Source organism: Ruditapes philippinarum, unplaced genomic scaffold (genome assembly GCF_026571515.1).
Source record: "Ruditapes philippinarum isolate M1 unplaced genomic scaffold, ASM2657151v2 ctg6783_1_1_1_1, whole genome shotgun sequence".
Taxonomy (NCBI): Eukaryota; Metazoa; Mollusca; class Bivalvia; order Venerida; family Veneridae; genus Ruditapes; species Ruditapes philippinarum.
In genome coordinates this window covers 2791-30084 of record NW_026864930.1, presented here as the reverse complement: position 1 = coordinate 30084, position 27294 = coordinate 2791, and the positions used below count along the sequence as shown (strand labels likewise).

The window sequence follows — 27294 nt, the reverse complement described above, 5'->3', positions numbered from 1 at the left end:
CTTGGGTCAAAATTGGCCCGGCCCCAGGGGGTCATTGATTTTCCATATATGCATATAGTAAAAACTTAAAAAATCTTCTTTTAAAGAACCAAAAGAGTTAGAGCTAAGATATTTAGAATGAAACATCTTCTAATGGGTGTCTACCAAGTTTGTTTAAATAAAAGCCCTGCGGTCAAAATTGGCCACGCCCCAGGGGGTCATTGATTTTCCCCATATGCATATAGTAAAAACTTTAAAATCTTCTTTTAAAGAACCCAAAGAGCTAGAGCTAAGATATTTAGCATGAAACATGTTCTAATGGATGTCTACCAAGTTTGTTCAAATAAGAGCCCTGGGGTCAAAATTAGGGGTCATCGATTTTCCAAATTTCCTTATATGTGTATAGGAAAAACTTAAAAAATCTTCTTTGGAAAAAACCAAATAGCTAGAGTTTAGATATTAAGCATGAAACATCTTCTAGTGAGTGTCTACAAAGTTTGTTCAAATAAAAGCCCTGGGGTCAAAATTGGCCCCACCCGGAGGTAATTCATTTTCCCTATATGTGTAAAACTATAGCAAAAATTAAAAAATCTTCTTTGAAAAAACTCAAATAGCTAGAGTTTAGATATTAAGCACGAAGCATCTTCTAGTGAGTGTCTTCAAAGTTTGTTCAAATAAAAGCCCTGGAGTCAAAATTGGCCCGCCCCAGGGGACATTGATTTTCCTTATACGAGTATAGCAAAAACTTTCAAATCTTCTTTGAAAAAACCAGAATAGCTAGAGTTTAGATATTAAGCATGAAACATTTTCTAGAAAGTGTCTACAAATATTGTTCAAATAAAAGCACTGGGGTCAAAACTGGCCCTGCCCCAGGTGTGTCATTGTTTTTATATGCCCGAAAGAATTTCGGACATATTATGTTATACCCCCTGGCGTCCGTCCGTCCGTCCGTCCGTCCGTCCGTTAGCAATTTGGTTTCCGGAGCATAACTTAAGTTCCATTTGGCCCACAATATTCAAACTTCATAGGATGATTGTCCATATTGGGTAGAAGACCCCTATTGATTTTGGGGTCATAAGGTCAAAGGTCAAGGTCACTATGACCTTAAAACTGAAAACAGTTTCCGGAGCATAACTTAAGTTCCATTTGGCCTACAGTGTTCAAACTTCATAGGATGATTGTCCATATTGGGTAGAAGACCCCTATTGATTTTGGGGTCACAAGGTCAAAGGTCAAGGTCACTATGACCTTAAAACTGAAAACAGTTTCCGGAGCATAACTTAAGTTCCATTTGGCCCACAGTGTTCAAACTTCATAGGATGATTGTCCATATTGGGTAGAAGACCCCTATTGATTTTGGGGTCACAAGGTCAAAGGTCAAGGTCACTATTACTTAGAAATTGAAAACAGTTTCTTGAGCATGACTTTAGTTCCATTTAGCCCACAATATTCAAACTTTATAGGATGATTGTCCATATTGGGTAGAAGACCCCTATTGATTTTGGGGTCACAAGGTCAAGGTCACTATTACCTTAAAACTGAAAACAGTTTTCGGAATATAACTTAAGTATCATTTGGCCTACTGTGTTTAAACTTCATAGTATGATTGTCCATATTGGGTAAAAGACCCCTAATGATTTTGGGGTCACAAGGTCAAAGGTCAAGGTCACTTTTACCTTAGAATTGAAAACAGTTTCTGGGGCATAACTTAAAGTTCCATTTGGACCACAATATTGAAACTTCAAAGGAGGATTGTTATTTGAAGGAGGTAATACTTTATTTTAGTCCCATGTCTTACAAATGCTTCATCTTTACTAAAAAAAAAACAACACTTTCGGGCATATAATGCTCCGCCTAGCGGTGCTCTTGTTAACTATATGTGTAAAGAAAAAACTTTAAAAAATCTTCTTTTAAAAATCCCAGACCTTAGATGTTTAGCATGAAACATTTTTTAATAGTTGTCTACCAAGTTCGTTCAAATAAAAGCCTTGGGGTTTAAACTGGCCCCGCTCCGGGGGCCTATGTACAGGTGAGCGATTTCAGGGCCATCATGGCCCCTCTTGTTTTAATCACAGCATCGCGAAAATATGTGACAAATGAATATTTGTCTGTTTTCTGCTGAAACATTCACAATTCTAGATGTTTATTGTAATTATATAAAATTAAATATTTTTGTTCAATATAAGAATGTTTATCTTCAGTTTTTTCCTCAAGATTCGTAAAACAAATATTTCAAATCTGTTATTTATGGCGAAATTAAGAGTCTACCATGGTTTATTTGACATTTTGGAGACAAAATTTACTGGTATTTTTTGACATATCCATTTTTATGTGAGTCTGTATCTTACAATTTTTATTAAAATAAATTAAAAGTATTTTGTGTAAGTCCTATAGATAGATAATAGCTTAGATATTTGGCATGAAACATCTTCTAGTGAGTGTCTACCAAGTTTGTTCAAATAAAAGCCCTGGGGTCAAAATTGGCCCCGCCCCAGGGGGTCATTGATTTTCCCTATATAGCTATCATACTGTATTTCTGTATGGTGAATTCGTGGTCTCAGATCGGCAATTATTTTAGGCTAAATTATTCAAAGTGTTGGGCGACTTTTAGGAGTTTTTTTTAAATCAATTTCATAAATAAACAATTTGAAATCAAATTTTTGATGGGAATTGTGAATTTTTCATCACATTTTTGTGAAATTTGAGCATTCTTTAGATCGGGATAAGACATATTTGTCCTCAAATTGCTGTTCGAGATTTCCTCTCATTTAAAAAATTTCTTTGAGATTTTGGTGATTTTTGTGTCGCCTCTACGGAGTAGTGGCGACATATAGGGATCACTTCTCCGTCGTCTGTCTGTCCGTCTGTCCGTCCGTCCGTCACAAAACTTGTCCGGACTACCCCTCATAAACTACTGGTGCAATTTCATCCAAACTTTACAGGAATGATCAGTATCAAGTCTAGTTGTGCATATTGTCAGCATTTTCCGGTTCAATGATTATTGTCAGAGTTATGGCCCTTTAGAAATTTTTAATTTTAAAGTTTGTCCGGACTACTTCTCTTATACCACTGAAGCAATTTCAATGAAACTTTACAGGATTGATCTGTAGCTCAAGTCCTTGCGCATATTGCAAGGGTTTTCCGGTTGAATGATTTTTGGCCGAGTTATGGCCCTTTGATAAAAAGGTGTTTTTTTCTGTGTGTTGCCAGATACACAATAGCTTGTCCGGACTACTCCTCATAAACTACTGGTGCAATTTCATCCAAACTTTACAGGAATGATCAGTACCAAGTCTAGTTGTGCATATTGTCAGCATTTTCCGGTTCAATGATTTTTGTCAGAGTTATGGCCCTTTAATAGTTTTTATTTTTAAAGTTTGTCCGGACTAGTTCTCTTATACCACTTATGCAATTTCAATGAAACTTTACAGGATTGATCTGTAGCTCAAGTCCTTGCGCATATTGCACGGGTTTTCCGGTTGAATGATTTTTGGCTGAGTTATGGCCCTTTGATAAAAAGGTGTTTTTTTCTGTGTGTTGCCAGATACGCAAAAGCTTGTCCGGACTACTCTTCATAAGCTACTGGTGCAATTTTATCCAAACTTTACATGATTGATCAGTACCAAGTCTAGTTGTGCACTGTCCGTCTGTCTGTCCGTCTGTTACAAAATTTGTCCTAACATGAAATTGGCCATTATGAGGCGACACATGTGATTACTGATCGCTCTTGTTTAGCTCACCTGTCACAAAGTGACAGGGTGAGCTTTTGTGATCGCTTTTCATCCGGCGTCCGTCCGTAAACTTTTACTTTAAATGACATCTCCTCATAAACCACTAAGCCAATTTCATCCAAACTTCACAGGAATGTTCCTTTGGTGGTCACCTTTAAAAATTGTTCAAAGAATTTAATTCCATGCAGAACTCTGGTTGCCATGGCAACCGAAAGAAAAAACTTTAAATATCTTCTTTTAAAAAACCATAAGAGCTAGAGCTTAGATATTTTTGGCATGAAACATCTTCTAGTGAGTGTCTACCAAGTTTGTTCAAATAAAAGCCCTGGGGTCAAAATTGGCCCCGCCCCAGGGGGTCATTGATTTTCCCTATATATGCATATAGTAAAAACTTAAAAAATCTTCTTTTAAAGAACCCAAAGAGCTAGAGCTAAGATATTTAGCATGAAACATGTTCTAATGGGTATCTACCAAGTTTGTTCAAATAAAAGCCCTGGGGTCAAAATTGGCCCCGCCCCGGGGGGTCATTGATTTTCCCTATATGCATATAGTAAAAACTTAAAAAATCTTCTTTTAAAGAACCCAAAGAGCTAGAGCTAAGATATTTAGCATGAAACATGTTCTAATGGGTGTCTACCAAGTTTGTTCAAATAAAAGCCCTGGGGTCAAAATTGGCCCCGCCCCGGGGGGTCATTGATTTTCCCTATATGCATGTAGTAAAAACTTATAAAATCTTCTTTTAAAGAACTCAAAGAGCTATGGCTAAGATATTGAGCATCAAACATGTTCTAATAGGTGTCTACCAAGTTTGTTCAAATGAAAGCCCTGGGGTCAAAATTTGCCCCGCCCCGGGGGTCATTGCTTTTCCTTATATGGGTATAGCAAAAACTTAAAAAATCTTCTTTGAAAAAACCCAAATAGCTAGAGTTAAGATATTAAGCATGAAACATGTTTTAGTGTGTGTCTACAAAGTTTGTTCAAATAAAAGACCTGGGGTCAAAATTGGCCCCGCCCCGGGGGTCATTGATTTTCTTTATATGTGTATAGCAAAAACTTAAAAATCTTCTTTGAAAAAACCCTAGAGTTTAGATATTAAGCATGAAACATCTTCTAGTAAGTGTCCACAAAGTCAAAGTCAAAACTGGCCCGGCCCCAGGGGTGTCATTGTTTTTACCTATATGTGTATAGTAAAAACTTAAAAAAAAATCTTCTTTTAAAAAGCCCAATGAGCTAGAGCTTAGATGTTTAGCATGAAACATCTTCTTATGGGTGTCTACCAAGTTTGTGCAAATAAAAGCCCTTGGGTTAAATTGGCCCTGCAACGTTGGGGGGGGTGGGGGTTGGGGGAGCCTATATACAGGTGAGCGACCTCAGGGCCATCATGGCCCTCTTGTTTGTGAGAAATGGCGGATATCGCCCCCAAGAATGATGCAAAACTTGAAAAAAAAATCTTTTCTCTAAATCTACAAAAGCTAAAGCTTAGTTGCCTTAGCAACCAGTGACTTCTTAGCAGCCATTGACTTTTCATAGCAAACTGTAGTTTCATAGTAACCAGCAAACATTAACTTTTCATAGCAACCAGTGAATCTTTTATTGAATTTCATAGCAGGCGCTGACTTCCAAGGAAATCATTAATTTTGTAAAGCAAACTGTGATATGGAATTGTAGTTTTCCCTATGCAAGATTTTTACACATGCACTCTTTCAGATACAAATATGAACTTTGTGATATCAATTTAATATTTAGATTTTATATCTGCTTCCATTTATAGTTTACAATATTACTTGTTATCTGTCATGGAGAATATTCATATTCAGGTGAGCGATATTAGGGCCCTAATGTTTGTTATTAATGATCAACTGAATAGGTATTAACACAATTTTTCATTTTGTTTACACTTTGGAAGAGCTGTCATTTTACAATTTTGTATGAACAGAAAATGGCATTGATACTAAGTAGCCTTTTGATATGCTAAACTGAATATTGTGTTTGTAACTATAAAATGTATATATACATGTATGTTTTTGTCAGGATGGGAAAACATTGAAAGATGAGCTAGAGACTATTGAAGGGATGAAGTTTGACAGAGGATATATTTCACCATATTTTATCAATTCCTCAAAGGGTAAGTTTTTGGTTCAACATTTTAGCTTTTGCCATTTTCAAGGATCTCAAAGCAGTGTTTAATAAACAAAATGGTTTTAAATCAGTTACAAATTGTGTTATTGATCAGACTAACTGCCAATCTCTTCCAGATGGTAAAATTAAATAAAATTTCAAGTAAAAAGGAAATATGGTTATATTTGTAAATCTATTATTACTTACCTCTAAATTCAAAACAGGAAGTTGACAAAATCATCAAAAAAACCATGTTTCATCTTTGTACTGTGTTTCTTATACAGTAGCCAATATGAATAGAAAAGATTTTTTTTTTTTTTGCTCCCAGGCATCTAATAATTTGTTCATCCATACAAGGTTAACCTAGAACAGCAAGTTGTATTTTTAGTCCCCTACCGGTTTAACGGAGGGGACTTTAGGTTTACCCTCCGTCCGTCTGTCCATCTGTCTGTCTGTCAGTCCGTCCGTCCACAAAACTGGATCCCGCGATAACTTGAAAAGTACTGAAAATATTTTTATGAAACTTGGTATATGGATAGATGGCAGATTATGCACGTCTTTTTATTTTCTTCCTATGTTGAAAATTCTGGTTGCTATGGCAACAAATAGGCTGAAAATATGGCAAATTTTACACATAAACTGGATCCAGTGATAACGCAAAAAGTACTGGAAATATTTTTATGAAACTTGACATATGGGTAGATGACAGTCTTGAGATTATGCACGTCTTTTTCTTTTCTTCCTATGTTGAAAATTCTGGTTGCCATGGCAACAAATAGGCTGAAAATATGGCAAATTTTACACATAAACTGGATCCAGTGATAACGCAAAAAGTACTGGAAATATTTTTATGAAACTTGACATATGGGTAGATAGCAGTCTTGAGATTATGCATGTCTTATCTGTTCTTCCTATTTTTGAAAAAATATCTGTTGCCTTGGCAACAAATAGGCTTAAAACATGGCAAATATAACAATATTTGTGATTAGTCAAAAAGAGCTGAAATTTTTTATGAAATTGCATCTTTAATTCAAGAGTTATCTCCTCTTTAAGAATTTTGCTTTTAAAATGTTATATTTTGGTAACAGGGATGTTTCAAATATTAACTTTAGAGTGTCCTTCAGTCCATCTGTCTGTCTGTTCATAAAAACTGTTTCCTGTGATCACTTTTAAAGAACTTTTCCAACAAATTTACTTAAAATAGAGAAAAATTGAAACATTAGTGAATGGCCAATGGCCCTTCAGAATGTTGATGGGTTTCTAACCGGTAGGGGACTTATGGATTGCTTGCAATACTATGATAATTGCTTGTTCTTTAAGTTCTACCTGTATCAATGGCTACATAATTTTCACACTACTCAATATAAAATACATGATCTGGGCAAGATGCCTAACTATGACGTCCATTTTTGTGTCGCCTTGAAAAGGTGACATATAGGGGTTACTTTTGTCGGCGTTCCCTAAAGCTTGTCCGGAGCATAACTCAGTCACTATAAGTCTGATTGACTTCAAACTTGGTATGCATGCTTCTTTCAATAACCCGAAGTGCAGTGCACAAGGACCAGTACTCTGCAGTTCTTATTTTTTGAGTTATTGCCCTTTGTTAATTTTCATACTTTAATTTTGTCCAGGCCATTTCTCTTCAACTAAAAAAGCTATGGACTTGAAACTTCATAGGATGATAGGTCTCATTAAGAAGAAGTGCAGTGCTCAAGAACAGTTACTCTGCATTTCTTATTTTTTGAGTTATTGCCCTTTGTTTATTTTCATACTTTAATTTTGTCCTGGCCATTTCTCCTTAAGTATAATTTAAAGCTATGGACTTGAAACTTCATAGGATGATAGATCTCATTAAGAAGAAGTGCAGTGCACAAGAATCGGTATTCTGCATTTCTTAATTTTTGAGTTATGGCCCATTGTTAATTTTCATACTTAATTTTTGTCCAGGCCATTTCTCCGAAAGTATAAAAGTTATGGACTTGAAACTTCATAGGATGATAGATCTCATGAAGAAAAAGTGCAGTGCATAAGAACTGATACTCTGCATTTCTTTTTTTTTTTTTTCCAAGTTATTGCCCTTTACAGCACTTTAAAAAAATGAATATGGTTAACCTAAACTGGCAAGTTGAATATATCTGAAGTTTTATCTATATTAATGGCTCCATAATTTCCACTTTTTTCTCTCAATACAATGTACAGCCAAGTTATGAAACTGTGCCATCCATTCTTAGCTTGACTTTTTGTGCCCCCCTGGGGGTGGGGGGGGGGCATTTAGATTTACCTTTGTCAGTCATTTTGTGTCGCACGTAGCTCAAGAAGTATTTCACCTATAGTCATGAAACTTTACAGGAATATTACACATCATGTGAAGTTATGCACCTGGGGTTTTGCTTGTGGATTTAGTCTGTTTTGTCAGATTTATTGCCCTTGACTTAGTAAAAATTAGCAATTTTCAACTTGTGTCACACGTAGCTCAATAAGTATTTGACCTAGAGTCATGAAACTTTACAGAAATGTTGCTCAGCATGTGTAGTTGTGCACCTGGGTATTTTCATGTGGATTTATTTAGTATTTGTAGAGTTATTGCCTGTGACTAAGTAAAAAAATTGCAATTTTCAACTTGTGTCACACATAGCTCAAAATGTATTTGACCTAGAGTCTTGAAACTTTATAGGAATGTTGCTCAGCATGTGTAGTTTTGCACCTGGGTATTTTTGTGTGGATTTATTTAGTATTTGTAGATTTTGCCCTTGATTAAGTAAAAATTTGTAATTTTCAAGTTGTGTCGCACGTAGCTCATAAGTATTTGACCTAGAGTCATGAAACTTTACAGGAATGTTGATAAGCATGTGAGGTTCTGCACTAGAGTTTCGCTTGTTCATTTTTTTTCTGTTTTGTCAGAGTTATTGCCCTTGGCTTAGTAAAAATTTGCAATTTTCAATTTGTGACGTGTGTAGCTCAAAGGTATTTAACCTGGGGTTTTGCTAGTGGATTTATCCAGTATTTCTAGAGTTATTTCCTTGACTTGATAAAAATCTTTCCATTATGGTGTATTTTTTGTTCCATGAGTTAAAATCAACCAACTTCACAGGAATAATGATTTATGGACATTGCATTGACACTTGGTCCCATACTTTTGGATTTGTTTTCAGGTTTGTGGCTCATCCACTACCTGTTTACCAACTTAATTAAATTTTCAACATTAATGGTGAATGGTGGGAAATTTTCGTAACAGTTTTCTCATCAACTTCTTATCACAACCTTTTGATATCTGGCATACAGCATTAACATATGGTCCCATACAGTGGGATTTGATTACGGTCTGTGTCTTATCCACTTCCTGTTTACTGAATTAGTTAAATTTTTTACATTAATGGTCAATGTACTAAGGGTGTCATTTTTTTTCGTTTAAACAGGTATGGTCGGTTTTTAGCTAAAGCCGGTTAGAAAATTTAATAACTGGGAACCAAGTTTAATATTGAAGTTAGACAAAGAGCCGAGAAAGTTTTAAATTTGAATTTAAACCTTACCTTAATTTTTATAACAAGAAAGATATGACATTTTGTTTTATTTAAATTGTACACAACATCGTATTTTTTTCCGATTACATACTATCTGATTGCAAAGGAATTCTCAATTTGAGTACTATAAAATACAAACAAAATGATATATCTTGTCATTAGAAACAAAGTTGATTTTGAACATCTAAGAACTTCCTTATATGGTCAGTTTTATGTTTAACAGGGTTTTAAGGTTGCCGTTTAAAGGGTTATATTTCTTTTCTGAATGTGGTACCCCTAATCTATACCATCCCTACCTTGTGCATATGGCAGGCAAGTTCCTCTTAGCTGCACAAAATGGCCACCAGAGCTAAAATTGAAAAATCTTGTTTGTCTGACTGGTCAAACTGCTGGCGGGATTTCAATGAAACTTCACAAGAGTGATCAGTATCATCCCTTGTGAATATTGCTGGCTTGTTCTGCTTTGCTGCACAAAATGGCTGTTAGAGCTATCAATAGAAAAATCTTGCCTGGCTTTCAAAGGTCAAACTGTTGGTGGGATTTGACTAAAGTTCACAGGAGTGATCAGTACCATACCTTGTTTTAGGAGACATATCTTTTTGTGACAAAAACCCCTTCTAGTTTGAAGTAGAAAAGAGAATAGTGAATTAAGCATTGATAAATTAAAACATGTATAAGATAAGTTTAAACAGAATCTCGATTCAGGGATGTGAATTTTATGTTATAGGAGCCAAATGTGAGTTTCAGGATGCCCTTATTCTTCTCAGTGAGAAAAAGATCTCCAGTATTCAGTCAATTATACCAGCTCTAGAACTTGCCAACCAGGCCCGTAAACCACTTGTCATTATTGCTGAAGATGTGGACGGTGAAGCTTTAAGCACACTTGTGCTGAATAGGTTTGTAAAAAGTGTTATTATACAGAAATTTATTATACCCCCACCAGTATTCGAAATTAGCAGTAGTCCTATAGCCCCAGACTACTAAATTTCTCCTCAGGCTACCAACTTTTCACAGTAACAAGCCCGACAAGGCTACTGTATTTTTATGGGCAATATAAACAACGGTTTTGAACAAATGAATCGGGCTAGTGAAATGTCTTTTGGGCTAGTGAATATTTCAATCTGGTAATCCGACCAGCCTAGTAAATTCAAATCCTAATTTCTAATTGCCCCACACAACAAAGCTTGATTGCCCCTTTTTAGGGGCCACTTAAGCTAAAAATAGAAAAACCTCTAAACATTTTCTACTTAACTTATTGATGAATTATCATCAAACTTTGTCTGTAGCATTCTTAAGTAGTTAGTCTTTTATCAGATTTGCTCATAATAATTTATTTGGCCCTTTTTAGCTAAAAATAGAAAAAAAAAACCTTTAAAAATCCTCTACTGAACTAATTGATGGATGATCTCAAAACTTTGTCTGTAGCATTCTTGGGTAGTCTTATCAAATTTGCTCATATTAATTTGATTCTCCATTTTTAGGGGTCTCTAGAGCTAAAAATAGAAAAACTTTTCAACATCTTTTACTGAACAAATTGAACTTTGTAGCATTCTTAGGTAGTCTTTTATAAAAAGGCTCCAGTATAAAAATAAAATTAGAAGTGAGTTGACATGCTTTACTTGCCAGATGTACAGTACCAATAAACTTGGGCCATTCGTGAAATGTTCCTTATTTATTATGAGGAAAAAAAAACAATCAGTGTCGTAAAACTATATAACTAGAGGGACAAGTTGAAGTTGAGCTGCATTTGCATTTCAGTAAGTTCATTTAAAAACCACTGAAAAATAGTGTGCTTTTTTTAGGCATATCTTTTGTCCTTACTAATGTTTTAATTATTTATATCTATATAAAAAACTATTGGTATATTGTAGATTGAAGGTTGGACTTCAAGTTGTTGCAGTTAAGGCCCCTGGATTTGGTGACAATCGTAAGAATACTCTACGTGACATGGCAGTTGCTAGTGGAGGTGTGGTGTTTGGGGATGAGGCAGATATGTATAAGTTGGAGGATATTCAGATGCAAGACTTTGGTGGTATTGGTGAAGTTACTATCACTAAAGATGATACTTTGATGATGAAGGTTGGTTTTACTTGAAAAGTAGAGATAGGGAAAGAATTTTTACAAATAAGATTATGTCTCCACTTGTTGGAAAACTTGTGAGACATTTCTAAAAGTTATGAGACATTGTTCAAAACTGCAATTTTTTTTGTAATGATTATAAAGGACGAAGATGCATATTTTGTCTTCTCCATGACAAGAAAATGTAGCTGCACTATAAATCAGGGAATATAAGACCCTGTCTAAAACAAAGGTCTTAGTACCTTTCCATAACATATCAAGTAATATATGACATGTGTCACAAAGTGACATGGTGAGCTTTACTGAAGACGGACGAAAAGTGATCACAAAAGTGTTACTTCAAACAACATCTCCTCATAAACTGCTTAGCCAATGTCATCCAAACTTCACATGAATGGTCCTTTGGTGGTCACCTTTAAAAATTGTTCAAAGAATATAATTCCATGCAGAACTCTGGTTGCATGGCAATCGAAAGAAAACACCTAAAATATCTTCTTTAAATAAAAAACCAAAGAGATAGAGCTTCGATATTTGGCATGAACTATCTTTTGTGATTGTCTATCAGGTTTGTTCAAATAAAAGCTCCGGGGTCAAAATTGGCCCTGCCCCAGGGGGGACAGTGCTTTTCCTTATATGTATATAGTAAAAAATTAAAAAATCTTCTTTTTAAAAAAAATGAAGAGCTATAGCTTAAATATTTGGCATGAAACATTGTCTGATGAGTGTCTACCATTTTTGTTCAAATAAAAGCCCTGGGGTCAAAATTGGCCCTGCCCCAGGGGGGTCATTGATTTTCCTTATATGTATATAGTAAAAAATTTATATACAAGTGAGCGATATAAGGGCCATCATGGCCCTCTTGTTTGTATGTAGGTATAAGACATTGTATTTGCATTTCATTCATGGTTAACAATATTGATTGTTCCTTGCAATCAATAGCCTTAATCAGGTGAGCGATATAAGAGACATCATGGCCCTCTTGTTTCATTAATCCTTTGCATGATACACCATTTACCACCAGTTTATATTGTTGCTATACACTGGTAAAACTATGGTGTAGATTAAAAACAGTGTTCACTTTCCTGTATTGATGATTGTTTGGCAATATGGGCATTACACACTGTAACATATGAACTTAGCCAGCGAAAATTGTCACTTGTTTGATCTATATAATCAATTTTCATCATTTTGCAAACGTAACACATCATCTTTATTACAAAATAAGTTGTCAATGACAATAAAAAATTTCTCACAGTTCTGATGTTGATATAAAACACATGCCTGATGCAATATGACAAACTTTCATTGGAAGTGCAAGACATATATATATAATGCTTCCCTAACTTCATACATTATAAGCACAGAAATATGACGATTTTTGTCACACATTTGGAACCCCTGGGGTCAATGTCACCATTACTAAAAATAGAAAAATTGTTTCTGGAAGGTAACATTAGTTAAAAATGAGATATTGTAATCAAACTTACTATTTAGCAACCTTATTTGATTCCATGCAGAAATGTGATTGCCATGTAAAAAATAAATTTAAAAAATCTTGTAAAGACCCACAAGGCCTAGGGCATAGATATTTTGCAGAAGACAAAGATTGTTCAAATTATAGCCCTGGGGGTCATTGATTTCCACTATGTACATATAGTAAGAACTTAAAAAAAATCCTCTTGTCTAAAGGTACAAGGCTTAGAGCTTTGCATGAGCTATGCCATACGTAATTCCCTAATTATAATGTAAAGTTGCAAACATAAAGCCTTGGCTAACAAACTCATACCCAATTTTTCAAATGTCCAGGAGTTCTTGTGATAACCCTGAAGATGTCCTAGAGTTCCTGAGATAATTTTTGTTACTGTGAGTGTATTTTGCTCTAAATCATTTGAAAATCAATTTTTTTGTGTAACATGATTAGTGGTTCTCTACAAAGATTGTTCTAATTGTGTCCCTGAATGAAAAGTGGCCCTGTCAGGGGGCTTATTGATTAAAAAATATCTTTAAAAATTTCCTTGTCAAAATCCACAAGGCTTAGAGCCTTGATATTTGTTATGTAACATGATCTAGTGGTCCTCTACAAAGATTGTTCAAATTATGCCCCTAGGGTCACCAGGAGCCCAATTAGTTTTATTGAGAGTTATTTAAGAAAATTAGAAAAAAATTCTTCTCAAAAATCACAAGACCTAGTGTTTTGATATTTGGTATCATACTATGTAAGGTCATCTAGTTGCCCTCTACAATTAGAAGAAGAAAAAACATATTTAAACAACATCTAAACCACTGGTTCAATTTTGAAATAATTTTACACAAAAATTTCCTTGGTGACAGTGTACAAAAATTGTTTAGATTAAGCTGTCCTTTTTTAGCTCACCTGTCACAAAGTGACAGGCTGAGCTAATTTGTGATCGCTTTTCGTCCGCCGTCCGTAAACTTTTACTTTAAATGACATCTCCTCATAAACCACTAAGCCAATTTCATCCAAACTTCACATGAATGTTCCTTTGGTGGTCACCTTTGAAAATTGTTCAAAGAATTTAATTCCATGCAGAACTCTGGTTGCCATGGCAACCAAAAGAAAAAAACTTTAAATATCAGGGTGTCATTGATTTTCCCTAAATGCATATAGTAAAACCTTAAAAAATCTTCTTTAAAAGACCCCAAAGACCTATAGCTAAGATATTTAGCATGAAACATCCTCTAATGGGTGTCTACCAAGTTTGTTCAAATAAAAGCCCTGGGGTCAAAATTGGCCCCGCCCCAGGGGGTCATTAATTTTCCCTATATGCATATAGTGAAAACTTAAAAAATCTTCTTTTAAAGAACCCAAATAGCTAGAGCTAAGATATTTAGCATGAAACATGTTCTAATAGGTGTCTACCAAGTTTGTTCAAATAAAAGCCCTGGGGTCAAAATTGGCCCCGCCCCAGGGGGTCATTGATTTTCCCTATATGCATATAGTAAAAACTTAAAAAATCTTTTTGTAAAGAACCCAAAGACCTAGAGCTAAGATATTTAGCATGAAACATCCTCTAATGGGTGTCTACCAAGTTTGTTCAAATAAAAGCCTTGGGGTCATAATTGGCCCCGCCCGGGGGGTCATTGATTTTCCCTATATGCATATAGTAAAAACTTAAAAAATCTTCTTTTAAAGAACCCAAAGAGCTAGAGCTAAGATATTTAGCATGAAACATGTTCTAATGGATGTCTACCAAGTTTGTTCAAATAAGAGCCCTGGGGTCAAAATTGGCCCTGCCCCGGGGGTCATTGATTTTTCTTATATGTGTATAACAAAAACTTAAAACATCTTCTTTGAAAAAATCAAATAGCTAGAGTTTAGATACTAAGCTTGAAACATCTTCTTTCGTGTCCGGAGTAGTTCTCTGCAACTAATGGCTGGAATTCAACGAAACTTTATGTGAATGTTGATCAGCATGTGAAGTTGTGCACCTGGGTATTTTCGTCTGGATATTTTTAGTATTTTTAGAGTTATTGCCCTTGACTCAGTAAAATTTTGTCCAAATTTCGTTTCCGGAGTAGTTCTCTGCAACTTATGGCTGGAATTCAACGAAACTTTATGGGAATGCTGATCAGCATGTGAAGTTGTGCACCTGGGTATTTTCGTCTGGATATTTTTAGTATTTTAAGAGTTATTGCCCTTGACTTAGTAAAATTTTGTAATTTTCAACTTGTGTCGCATGTAACTCAAAAAGTATTTGACCTAGAGTCATGAAACTTTACAGGAATGTTGATCAGTATGTGTAGTTGTGCACCTGGGTATTTTCGTCTGGATATTTTTAGTATTTTTAGAGTTATTGCCCTTGACTTAGTAAAATTTTGTAATTTTCAACTTGTGTCGCATGTAACTCAAAAAGTATTTGACCTAGAGTCATGATACTTTACAGGAATGTTGATCAGCATGTGTAGTTGTGCACCTGGGTATTTTCGTCTGGATTTATTTAGTATTTTTAGAGTTATTGCCCTTGACTTAGAAAATGTTTGCAATTTTCAACATGTGTCGCATGTAACTCAAAAAGGATTTGACATAGGGTCATTAAACCTTATTGGAAAGTTGCTCAGCATATTTAGTTTGTTCCTGGGGTTTCGCTTGTGAATTTATCCAGTATTTGTAGAGTTATTTCCCTTGACTTAGTAAAACCTGTTTTATTATGTTGTTATTTGATCCTTGAGTGCTTGAGTTAGAATCGACCAACTTTACAGGAATAATGATCAACATCACTAAATTACAGGAATAATGATTCACCTCACTGTGATGCTATGAACCTGGGACTTTGCATGTGGATTTTTTTCAGTTTTGTTAGAGTTATTGCCCTTGAATTACAGTAGTATAAATTTGCAATTTTCAACTTGGGGTTTGCTTGGGGATTTATTCAGTATTTGTAAAGTTCTTGCCCTTTACTTAGTAAAAAGATTTTTAGTTTTCAAAAAATATTTGACCTAGAGTCATAAGATTGACAGAACAGTGGCGCGGTGGGGGCACCCGTGTCCTATGGACACATTTCTAGTTTTTATTAAAGAAGAATTAAAATGATTTGTTACAATAACATTTAAAAATATTTGAAAATTGTGAGATCCCTTCTTGATGCCTTGAAAATGGCAAAGAAGTCTGGAGATTAAGATGTTTTTACATCTATGTGAGCTATTGTGATCCCCCACCGTCCGTCGTCGTGCGTCGTCAGCAATTTCTTTAAACAACATCTCCTCAGAAACAAATGACTGCACAGCAACCAAACTTTACAGGAATGATCCTAGGGTGGTCCCCTGCCAAAGTTGATCAAATGGTTCCGGTCTGTTGCATAAGTAGGTCACAGGGCCAGAAAAGGAGTTTCCTAAATGCAAAATTAAAAAATCTTGTCTGAAAGTACAAGGCCTAGAGCTTTGATATTTGGTATATGATATATAACCTATAGGCAGAGCTCCAGATAGCGTGCGTATAAGCGTAAAATACGCATAGAAAATCTAAAATACTCACCACTTTCAAAATTCGTGCGTCAAAGATACGCACAACAAAATGAAAATACGCTTGTATGTCAAAATTTAAGAGTGAAAGAATAGAATTATTTAGAAAGAGGATGTTCTGAGCACAAAAAATACAATAAATTTCCATTTTATTGCATTGAAAACTAAAAATTCTGTTGTCAACAACGCATGTTAAAACGAAAGTAGCAGGAAGTACAGAAGGGAGGTAACTCCCGTAGATCAACCTGTGAAATTATTGATAAAATTTGTGCCAGATAATCTTTGTAGGAGTTAACATAGTATTAGGTTTGTTAAGGCATCTATTGACATGCTTATGCCTCAATATAAGTAAAAATATATTTCTTTCACTTTTGTTGTTGGGACAAAATAACATGTTTTTCACCTGCAGTTTTGTACTCAATATTTTCGTACTCAGTCTACAGTTATCAATATTTTCGTACTCAGTCTACAGTTAAGGACAATTTTCTCTCAGACCAATACTTTTTTTAAGGAAAGATAAAAAAAACAATCTTGTTTATTATTTTTAAATTCTAATTTCAACTATAATTGTTCAAACTGAAGTTTGCCAACAGAAATAAAGAAAGAAAAATATTGACTCCTAGAAAATAAAATAATTTCAGGGCTTCCACTAGTGGAAGTTTGGGAGTCATTTACTCCTTCATTTTGGCCTGTGACTTCTAAAAATCTAATACTTTTCCTTCTTTACCTATATAATGTGACTTCCAATATCAGAGATTTTGAAGTCTTTGACTTCCAAATTTTGAAAATGGAAGTCCTGATAATTTTGTTGTGTATCCTAAACTTGAGTTCCAGTATACTCTGGAAGTCTGACTTTACAGGGCATGTTTTGTATTGTTTCACATTGAATCAGTATTTTATTTGTAAAGGTTTTTCTTAAAAAAAAAAGAAAACAAACAAACAAACCAAAACAATAAGTTTAATTTGTTTATAAAAAATGCAAAATGCTTTTTGACAGATTTTACCCCTTAAGTTTTTCAGATTTTGCATTTTACCCCTCACTCTAAATTTTGAGGGGTAAAAACCCCTTGGCCAAAAAAATTATCTGGAGCTCTGCTATAGGTCCTCTACCAAAATTGTTCAAATTTTAGCCCTGGGGTCAAAATTGGCCCCACTCCAGGGGGTCATAGATTTTCCTTATATGTATATAGTGAAAACTTAAAAATTCTTCTTGTTTGAAGGTACAAGGCTTCAAGTTCAAAGAATATTACAGTTTATGCCATGATTAATATATAAATAAAGCCTTATGTCTTCAGTTGTTGTGTTAATAATAACCAGTACTCGGCGGGGGATATAAATTCAACGAATTTGCTTGTTGTAATAAAAGCCCTGGGGTCAAAATTGGCCCCGCTCCGGGGGTCATTCATTTTCCTTATATGTGTATAACAAAAACTTAAAAAATCTTCTTTGAAAAAACTCAAATAGCTAGTTTAGATATTAAGCACGAAGCATCTTCTAGTGAGTGTCTACAAAGTTTGTTCAAATAAAAGCCCTGGGGTCAAAATTGGCCCCGCCCTGGTGACATTGATTTTCCTTATATGTGTATAGCAAAAACTTAAAAATCTTCTTTGAAAAAACCTGTATAGCTAGAGTTTAGATATTAAGCATGAAACATTTTCTAGTAAGTGTCTACAAATATTGTTCAAATAAAAGCCCTTGGGTCAAAACTGGCCCTGCCCCAGGTGTGTCATTGTTTTTAACTATATGTGTAAAGAAAAAACTTGACCAGCTAGACCTTAGATGTTTAGCATGAAACATCTTCTAATGGGTGTCTACCAAGTTTGTTCAAATAAAAGCCCTGGGGTTTAAACTGGCCCCGCTCTGGGGACCTATATACAGGTGAGCGACTTCAGGGCCATCATGGCCATCTTGTTTCAAATTCTGCTTACTGGTTGGAGAGGGGCTCCACTGTGACTTTGTAGCCTATTTCTCAGGTAACTAAATCAGTACTGGTATTGTTGAAATATTTCAGTACTAGTATAGTTGGGTAGTCTCAGTACTGGTATGATTGGAATTTTTCTGTACTGGTATGTCAGTAAATAGGTCAGTAAATCAGTACTGGTATTGTTGAAATATTTCAGTATGAATGGTTAGTATATGCATTATTTAACTTAATTTTGCAGGGTAAGGGAGATTCAGCTGATATTGAGAAAAGAATAAATCAGATCAGGGAAGATATTGAACTATCTACATCTGAATACGAGAAGGAAAAAATGAATGAAAGACTTGCAAAATTATCCAATGGTATTGCAGTGTTGAAGGTTAGTTTGACATCATAACTATATAATAACCCATTAAGGGCAACTAATTTACTTTTTTGAATGTAAAAGAAAATACTTTTAAATTCTTGTGAATATGAAGGACATAAATTTAGAAAAAGATTTTAGTGAACTTTTCTATGCAGTGAAAAATAGTTACTTAAGCGCTCAGCTGATAATTTTCATGTAATGCAGTATGAAACTAAGTTGTGATAATGTTAAGTACATGAAGGCAAGTCTTTATTAGCTCAAGGTTCAGGATGAGCTATTAGTAAAGGGGGATGCTCCAGCGTTCGTCATGAGTCAACATTCATCTCTGAAACTGCTGGGTGAATTTAATTCAAATTTGGTCTGTAGCATCCTTGTGACAGTCACATTTTAATTTGCTCATGTCATTTTAATTGTCTCCTTTGTCTCTGTAATAAACTTCTTCTACTGAAATGATACCATGTATGTTATGTCTCTTTTTTTTCTCAAGTTTGCTCAAATTAATGTGATTGGTCCCTTTAAGGGTCCTTGAGAGTTAAAAATAAAAAAAAAAAAACCTTTAAATAGCTTCTACAAAAGTAATTTATGGATGACCAGCAAGCTTAGTCTAAAGCATTCTTAGAAGACAAATAACAATCAGTCGGGAAACCTATATACATGTAACTGGAGGGGCAAGTTTAAGTTGGGCTGGATTTGCCTTTCGGTAGATTTATTCTAACACTGAAAAACAGTTGTTTCTGGTGAGTGATTTTGGGCCGTTATGGCCCTCTTTGTATTTTTATGTGTATTTTAACATTTGAGCTTCTGGAGTTCAGTGTAACAATGTGTGCCTTTCCTTTTTACCTGAAGTCATATATGAAGGGTAGTCTTTGACCTGCGACCACCTGGAAAGCTGAAACACCAATCATGATTTTGACACGGACTTAAAACCAAACGAGGTAAAAAAATTTAAAAAATGAACATTTATTTCATTGTTAGTTTGTTTTTGTTTTGATCTATATATAGATTGGAGGTACAAGTGAAGTTGAAGTAAATGAGAAGAAGGATCGTGTTAATGATGCTCTCAATGCTACTAAAGCAGCTGTAGAGGAAGGTATTGTACCAGGTGGAGGATGTGCTCTCCTTAGATGTTTACCTGCTCTAGATAATGTACAAGCTACAAATGAAGATCAAAAAACAGGTAAAATTATTGTCTTCAAAACTGTTGATGTTTAAATGGAGTAGAACTAGAAGTTGTATTGATTTTTTCCAAATTTTACTGGGTCTAAATATTAGTTATCTTGAGGTCCTGTCCATGATTGATGGTGTTGATGATGTTGATGATTAACTTTGCTCCCAAAGCAAAACACATTTCTAGTTAAAACTTATTTACCTATCAACAATTGTCAGGTCAATTGTAATTTGTAAACAAAAATTTCAATATATATCAAACATTCATAGAAACTCAAAGAATAACAGATTTTGCTAGTTTGAAACTAGCAGTGCATTACAGTTGCCAAACATTGAAGTGGATTTAAAGTAATAAAAAAATCCAACAAAGTTTCATTAGAACTGTACATTTTTTCAATAAAGAACACAATAATTAGTGAAATATACTTCCAAAACAGTCTCTAATTATTAAAAATACGAGGGCTGATTGATAAATTCGCGGAATTATCCTCTAAAAACCAAATTACTTTATTGAATAGCATGAAAACTCAGAGGTAAAACGAAATGTGTGCAATTACATTTCCATATTGTTGAATAATTATCAAAATTTTCCTACGAATACACCGTGTCCATAGCAACCATTGTTCTGTGACTTGAAGCACGCTGTATTGTAAAGAATACATGATGTCTCTATAGGAAGAAAATTAAAGCAAATTTGGCGATAAAGCGTTAGTGTAACGTCTTGACGTCATTTCCTGTAAATTTTAAGATGATGTGTTGAACGGTTGTTTCGAACCAGCATTAACCTTGATGTCTACCAAACTGCGAATGTCATCAGCAGAAGACATTGAATTACGCGCTGTCGTCAAGGTTTGTGTAGGGCTGAAACAAAATATACATGTACACCTTTATATGTACATGCAAATGTGTATTTGAAAGTCGCTATGATGATATTAAATGAAGTACTAGTTGCTCAATGAAGTTTATTTAAGCATTTGATTACATCAACACAACATTTTTTAATTTTATTTTTTTTAGGTTCAACAGTTTCTGACTCTAACTTTTAAATGCAATTAATTAAGAAGTCGTAATAATTATCCAAATTTAATCAATTTACATCAGTTTTAATGATGAATATTATTTTTATAGCCATAATATACAGTTGTAATTAATTACTATCATAAATGTAATGTTGATAACAAGAATGGACAGGCAAACGTATAGGGGAAATAGTAAATCAAACAAAACATATAGGGGAAATAGTAAATCAAACAAAACGTATAGGGGATATTGTAAATCAAACAAGACATATAGGGAAAATTGTAAATCAAACAGAACGTTTAGAGAATATTGTAAATCAAACAAAACATATAGGGGATATTGTAAATAAGACACAAATAAATATGTTTGAGGTAACTTAATTATCAATTAGCTAGCTTTTTATCATCTGCTTTAATTTACCAAAAATTTTACGTACAATCAATGCCCTATTTTTAGCGATGTAGGTTTCCAAGTGTCTCTATGGCCATGCTCCAGCACGTGTACTTATTACGTCTGATTACACAATTAAATCTGCCTCCAGGCAGTATTATCCAGACACAGTGGTGAAATTTATATGTCAGACAGACCTTTCATAGACATTTTAGGGCGACTAGAATTTCGCTTTTCCGATCATATAGGGCGAAGTGAAAATATTTACGGCGAAGTTTTCGCCTGACTTCGCCCTTTTTAGCTCGACTATTCGTAGAATAATCGAGCTAATGCAGTCACCCATTTGTCGGCGTCGGCGTCTCTGTGGTTAAGTTTTTGTATGTAAGCTGGTATCTCCATAACTACTGAAGGGAATGGATTGAAACTTCACACACTTGTTCTCTGTGATTATCTAAGATGATTGGCACAAGTCCCATAACTCTGATTTGCTTTTTTACATAATTATGCCCCTTTTTCAACTTAGAAATTCTTGGTTAAGTTTTTGTATGTAAGCTGGTGTCTCCATAACTACTGAAGGGAATGGATTGAAACTTCACACACTTGTTCTCTGTGATTATCTAAGATGATTGGCACAAGTCCCATAACTCTGATTTGCTTTTTTACATAATTATTCCCCTTTTCGACTTCGAAATTCTTGGTTAAGTTTTTGTATGTAAGCTGGTATCTCCATAACTACTGAAGGGAATGGATTGAAACTTCAAACACTTGTTCTCTGTGATTATCTAAGATGATTGGCACAAGTCCCATAACTCTGATTTGCTTTTTTACATAATTATGCCCCTTTTTCGACTTAGAAATTCTTGGTTAAGTTTTTGCGTGTAAGCTGGTATCTCCATAACTACTGAAGGGAATGGATTGAAACTTCACACACTTGTTCTCTGCGATTATCTTAGATGATTGGCACAAGTCCCATAGCTCTTATTTGCTTTTTTACATAAAAATACCCCTTTTTCGACTTAGAAATTCTTGGTTAAGTTTTTGTATGTAAGCTGGTATCTCCATACTACTGAAGGGAATGGATTGAAACTTCACACACTTGGTCTCTGTGATTATTTAAGATGATTGGCACAAGTCCCATAACTCTGATTTACTTTTTCGTATAATTATTCCCCTTTTTCGATTCATAAATTTGTGGTTAAGTTTTTGTGTGTAAGCTGGTATCTCTATAACTACTGAAGGGAATGGATTGAAACTTCACACACTTGTTCTCTGTGATTGTATTGAAACTTGAAGGGTTTGTACCTTTTCGTACAATTTTATGTATTCATATAGGTAAGCATTATTATACTCAATAAAACACCCTTGTGACAAATTTTCGAATAGTCGAGCGTTACTGTCCTCCGACAGTTCTTGTTAAAAAGTCTTTTAAAAAACCAAAAGAGCTAGAGCTTAAATATTTGGCATGAAACATTGTCTGATGAGTGTCTACCAAATTTGTTTAAATAAAAGCCCTGGGGTCAAAATTGGCCCCACCCCGGGGGTCATTGATTTTCCTTATATGTATATAGTAAAAACTTTAAAAAAATTCTTTTAAAAATTCCGGAAGAGCTAGAGCTTAAATATTTGGCACGAAACATCTTCTAGTAAGTCTCTATCAAGTTTGTTCAAATGAAAGCCCTGGGGTCAAAATTGTCCCCCCCCCCCTTGGGGGTGGGGGTCATTTCTTTGGGCATTGCTTTTTATGCCCCCGCCATGTAATGGCCTGGGCATATATGTAATGGCCGGGGCATATAGTGTTACCCTGTTCCGTCCTTCCGTCATTCTGTCATTCCGTCATCATCAGTTTCCGTTCATTATCTTAAGGACAGTACAACTTCAACTCAAATTTGACATATGGATATGTCATGAGAAAATACAGGTCAAGTTCGAATTTAGTCATGTTTCATTGATTTTTGGCAGAGTTATGCCCCTTTTACTTTGAAAATAATATGAAATTTCAGTTTCCGTTCATTATCTTCCCAACAGTACAACACATTCAACTCAAAATTGACATATGGATGTGTCATGAGAAAATACAGGTCAAGTTCAAATTTGGTCATTGTTCGATGATTTTTGGCAGAGTTATGCCCCTTTTACTTTGAAAATAATATGAAATTTTCAGTTTCCGTTCATTATCTCCCCAACGGTACAACACATTCAACTCAAACTTGACATATGGATGCGTCAAAGGAATGCGCAGGTCAAGTTCAAATTTGGTCATGGTTCAATATTTTGATTTTTTCACTTTGGCAATAGAGTTATGCCCCTTTCACTTTGAATATGGATGCGTAAAGGAATATGAAATTTTCAGTTTCCGTTTATTACTTTGAATGTAATATGAAATTTCTCCCCAATGGTACAACACATTCAACTCAAATTTGACATATGGATATGTTTTTGGAATGCCCAGGCCAAGTTTGAATTTGGTCATGGTTCAATGATTTTTGGCAGAGTATTGCCCCTTTCACTTTGAAAATAATATGAAATTTACAGTTTCTGTTCATTATCTACCCAACAGTGTTACATATTCAACTTAAATTTGACATATGGATATGTCAAAGGAATGGGCAGGTCAAGTTGGAATTTGGTCATGGTTTGATGATTTTTTGGCAGAGTTATGTCCCTTTCACTTTGAAAATAATATAGATACATCTTAGGAATAAGCAGTTTAAGTTTGAATTTGGTCGTGGTTCAATGATTTTGGACAAACTTATCTTTTCTGAATGTTGGAAAAATTTTGAACTTTCAGTTTCAGCACTCCTACTTTAAGCCATTATTTTGGCTACAAATATGCAATATGCTATTTTTAAAAGGTTAAGACTGAATAATTTCAGTGCCTTGAACATTGTATGAAAATGGTTTGTGTTAACATTGAAAAGTTTTAAGGGTTTTGAACTTAAAATGAAAAAAATAATAAATGCACCATCTGAAATTTGGGCTGCATGTGGGGGCATCCGTGGCATGATGACACATTTCTAGTCCTTAAATTTATATAGTAAAAACTTAAAAAAAAAATTCTTTTAAAAAACCCTTAAGAGCAAGAGCTTAAATATTTAGCATGAAACACCTTCTAGTGATCTTTTTCTTTTAATGTTTAAGAAATAATAATATTCCGCGAATTCATCAATCAGCCCTCGTATATATTGAACTTTTGAGCTAACCACAATGTGCTCATGTTGAGCTTTTACAAGGCTTTGATATTTGGTATAATATTCTTATTATCTGTAGGTTCTCTAATTTTGGCCCCACACCGCGTGTCATAGCTTTTGCTTATGTATTTAGTATAAACTTAAATTGCTTATGTATTTAGTATAAACTTGAAAATCTTTTCTGAATTGACAAAGGCTAGAGGTTAGATATTTGGCATAAAACATTGTGTTGTGGGAGGTCCACAAGATTATCAAGATTGTTCAAATTATAGCCCTTGGGCAGAAAGGGTCAAAATTGGCTCGGGCCGGAGGAGGGGGGTCTCATAGGTTTCCATATATCAAATATGTATACAGTAAAATCTTAAATTCTTCTTGTCTGAAGGTAGAGCTTTGATAATTGGTATATTATATCATCTATAGGTCATCTACCAAAGTTAGTCAAATTTGGCCCTGCTCTTTAGGGTTGGGGTTTCATAAGTTTTCCTTATATGTATATAGTAAAAACTTCTTCTCTGAATTGACAAAGGCTAGAGGTTAGATATTTGGCATAAAACATTGATTAGTGGACCTCTTCCAAGACTGTTCAAATTATAGCCCTGGGGGTCAAAATTGCCATCATTTTGTACATATAGTAAAAACTGAAACTCAAACAAAATGTTTTCTGAATAGGAAAAAGTTAGAAGTTAGATATTCGACATAAAACATTGTATTGGAAGTGCATCAAGATTGTTTAAATTAAAACCCCTGTGGTCAAAATTTTGCCATGCCCAAGGGGCAAAATGTCATTTGATGTACAGCCATGAAATTTGGACCATGTGCACAGTTTAAGATGTAAAATTGAACTTTGGATAGAGTTTACCTAGATTATGATGTATGACCTCCTTTGGCTTTTTAGCTCACCTGTCACAAAGTGACCTGGTGAGATTTTGAGATTGCTTTTTATCCGGCGTCGGCCATAAACTTTTACTTTAATTGACGTCTCCTTATAAACGGCTAAGCTAATTTCATCCATATTTTACAGTATTAAGGAATGATTCTTGGATGGTCACCTTTGAAAATAATTCAAACATGCAGAATTCTGGTTGCCATGGCAACGGAAAGAAAAAACTTAAAAAAATCGTCTTTTAAAAAACCCAAAGAACTAGAGCTTAGATATTTGGCATATGAAACATCTATTGGGTGTCTACCAAGTTTGTTCAAATAAAAGCCCTGGTGTCAAAATTGGCCCCACCCAAAGGGTTCTTTGATTTTTATGCCCCCGCCATGTAATGGCCTGGGCATATAGTGTTACCCTGTTCCATCATTCCGTCATCATCAGTTTCCGTTCATTATCCTAGTAACGGTTGCACACATTCAACTCAAATTTGACATATGGATATGTCATGAGAAAATACAGGTCAAGTTCGAATTTGGTCATGGTTCGATGATTTTTGGCAGAGTTATGCCCCTTTTACTTTAAAATAATATGAAATTTTCAGTTTCCATTCATTATCTCCCCAACGGTACAACAACACATTCAACTCAAATTTGACATATGGATATGTCATGAGAAAATACAGGTCAAGTTCGAATTTGGTCATGGTTCAATGATTTTTGGCAGAGTTATACCCCTTTCACTTTGAAAATAATATGAAATTTTCAGTTTTCGTTTATTATCGTCCCAAAATTATTCAACACATTCAACTCAAATTGGACATATAGATATGTTTTTGAAATGCGCAGGCCAAGTTCGAATTTGGTCATGGTTCAATGATTTTTGGCAGAGTAATGCCCCTTTCACTTTGAAAATAATATGAAATTTACAGTTTCTGTTCATTATCTACCCAACAGTGTTACATATTCAACTCAAATTTGACATATGGATATATCAAAGGCAGGGCCGGCAAAATCAATTGTCCGAGTTGCCCGAGTCGTAAAATTGTAGGTCCGGGCAAGTAAAATTCTGCAGTTTACTTGTCCGTGGACAAGTAAATTTCGGCGGCTAAAAGAGGAATTCTGAAGAAAAAAATCTAGTTCTTTTCTAATAGATCTAAATCAGAAGGAAAATCACAAATTTTATACGAAAACTAGCATGTGAAGTGTGGTGTCATTCATGAGGGCATTCCGTGCATATTAGGGTGTTACTATTTTAAGTGTTTACATAAATAGCGACCAACCAGGCTTGGGGTTTTCCTTACGTCATGCAGTTACTGCATGCGCGCGGCAATTAACTAATTATTAAACGTATCAAGGTCACTATGTGGGGTACATGTTTGTTTTGGTTTATGACTGCCGACTTAGCTTCTGCAATAAAATATTTTCGGTAGCAACGGGGATTCTGCCATAAAATTGACTTGGAAGCTGTGGTCTTTTCAAGCGCATTTATTGTTTAGATAGCAGATACAGCACCAATCTCGCAACAATTGTCTTTGAAATACCGCTGTGTTGTATGAAAATTAAATACATTGTATAGCTTTTCCAGGTCATTCGGGAATATTTACGCTCACATCGGCAATTTGACTGCTTGAATTTATGTGGACAAAGTCATTTTATAATTTATTTTATTTAAAGATTTCTTGTGAAAATGCCTTTGTTTTTGAATGTCTAATACTGGTGTTAATGTATACATGTCAGTTTCATCGTCGCCGATGATAATGATGTCAAAATTTTCACAATTCATCTGCTGCAACCAAGCGTATATACGTATATGATATTACATTCTGTGGCAGTTAAAAAAGCCAGATGTCATCAATTTGACAAATCTAACTCAAGAGTACATATGATTTTTTAACAGGATTCAAATGAATATTATATAGGTGAATAGAATAAGGAGTGAATAGATAAGAAATGGTAC

General features: G+C 34.7%; 1 protein-coding gene across 1 annotated transcript in view; it reads left to right on the top strand.

The window, feature by feature from the left end:
• The window catches only part of LOC132727322 (60 kDa heat shock protein, mitochondrial-like), a gene marked incomplete at its 5' end in the record, with an annotated part of 34168 nt that extends 14245 nt beyond the window's left edge, over positions 1-19923 (top strand). The window contains 5 exon segments of the mRNA XM_060712756.1: positions 5742-5835; positions 10077-10245; positions 11221-11428; positions 18571-18708; positions 19699-19923. Of these exon segments, the coding sequence (XP_060568739.1) occupies positions 5742-5835; positions 10077-10245; positions 11221-11428; positions 18571-18708; positions 19699-19908 (819 nt within the window).
• Between the last annotated feature and the right edge of the window lie 7371 nt (positions 19924-27294).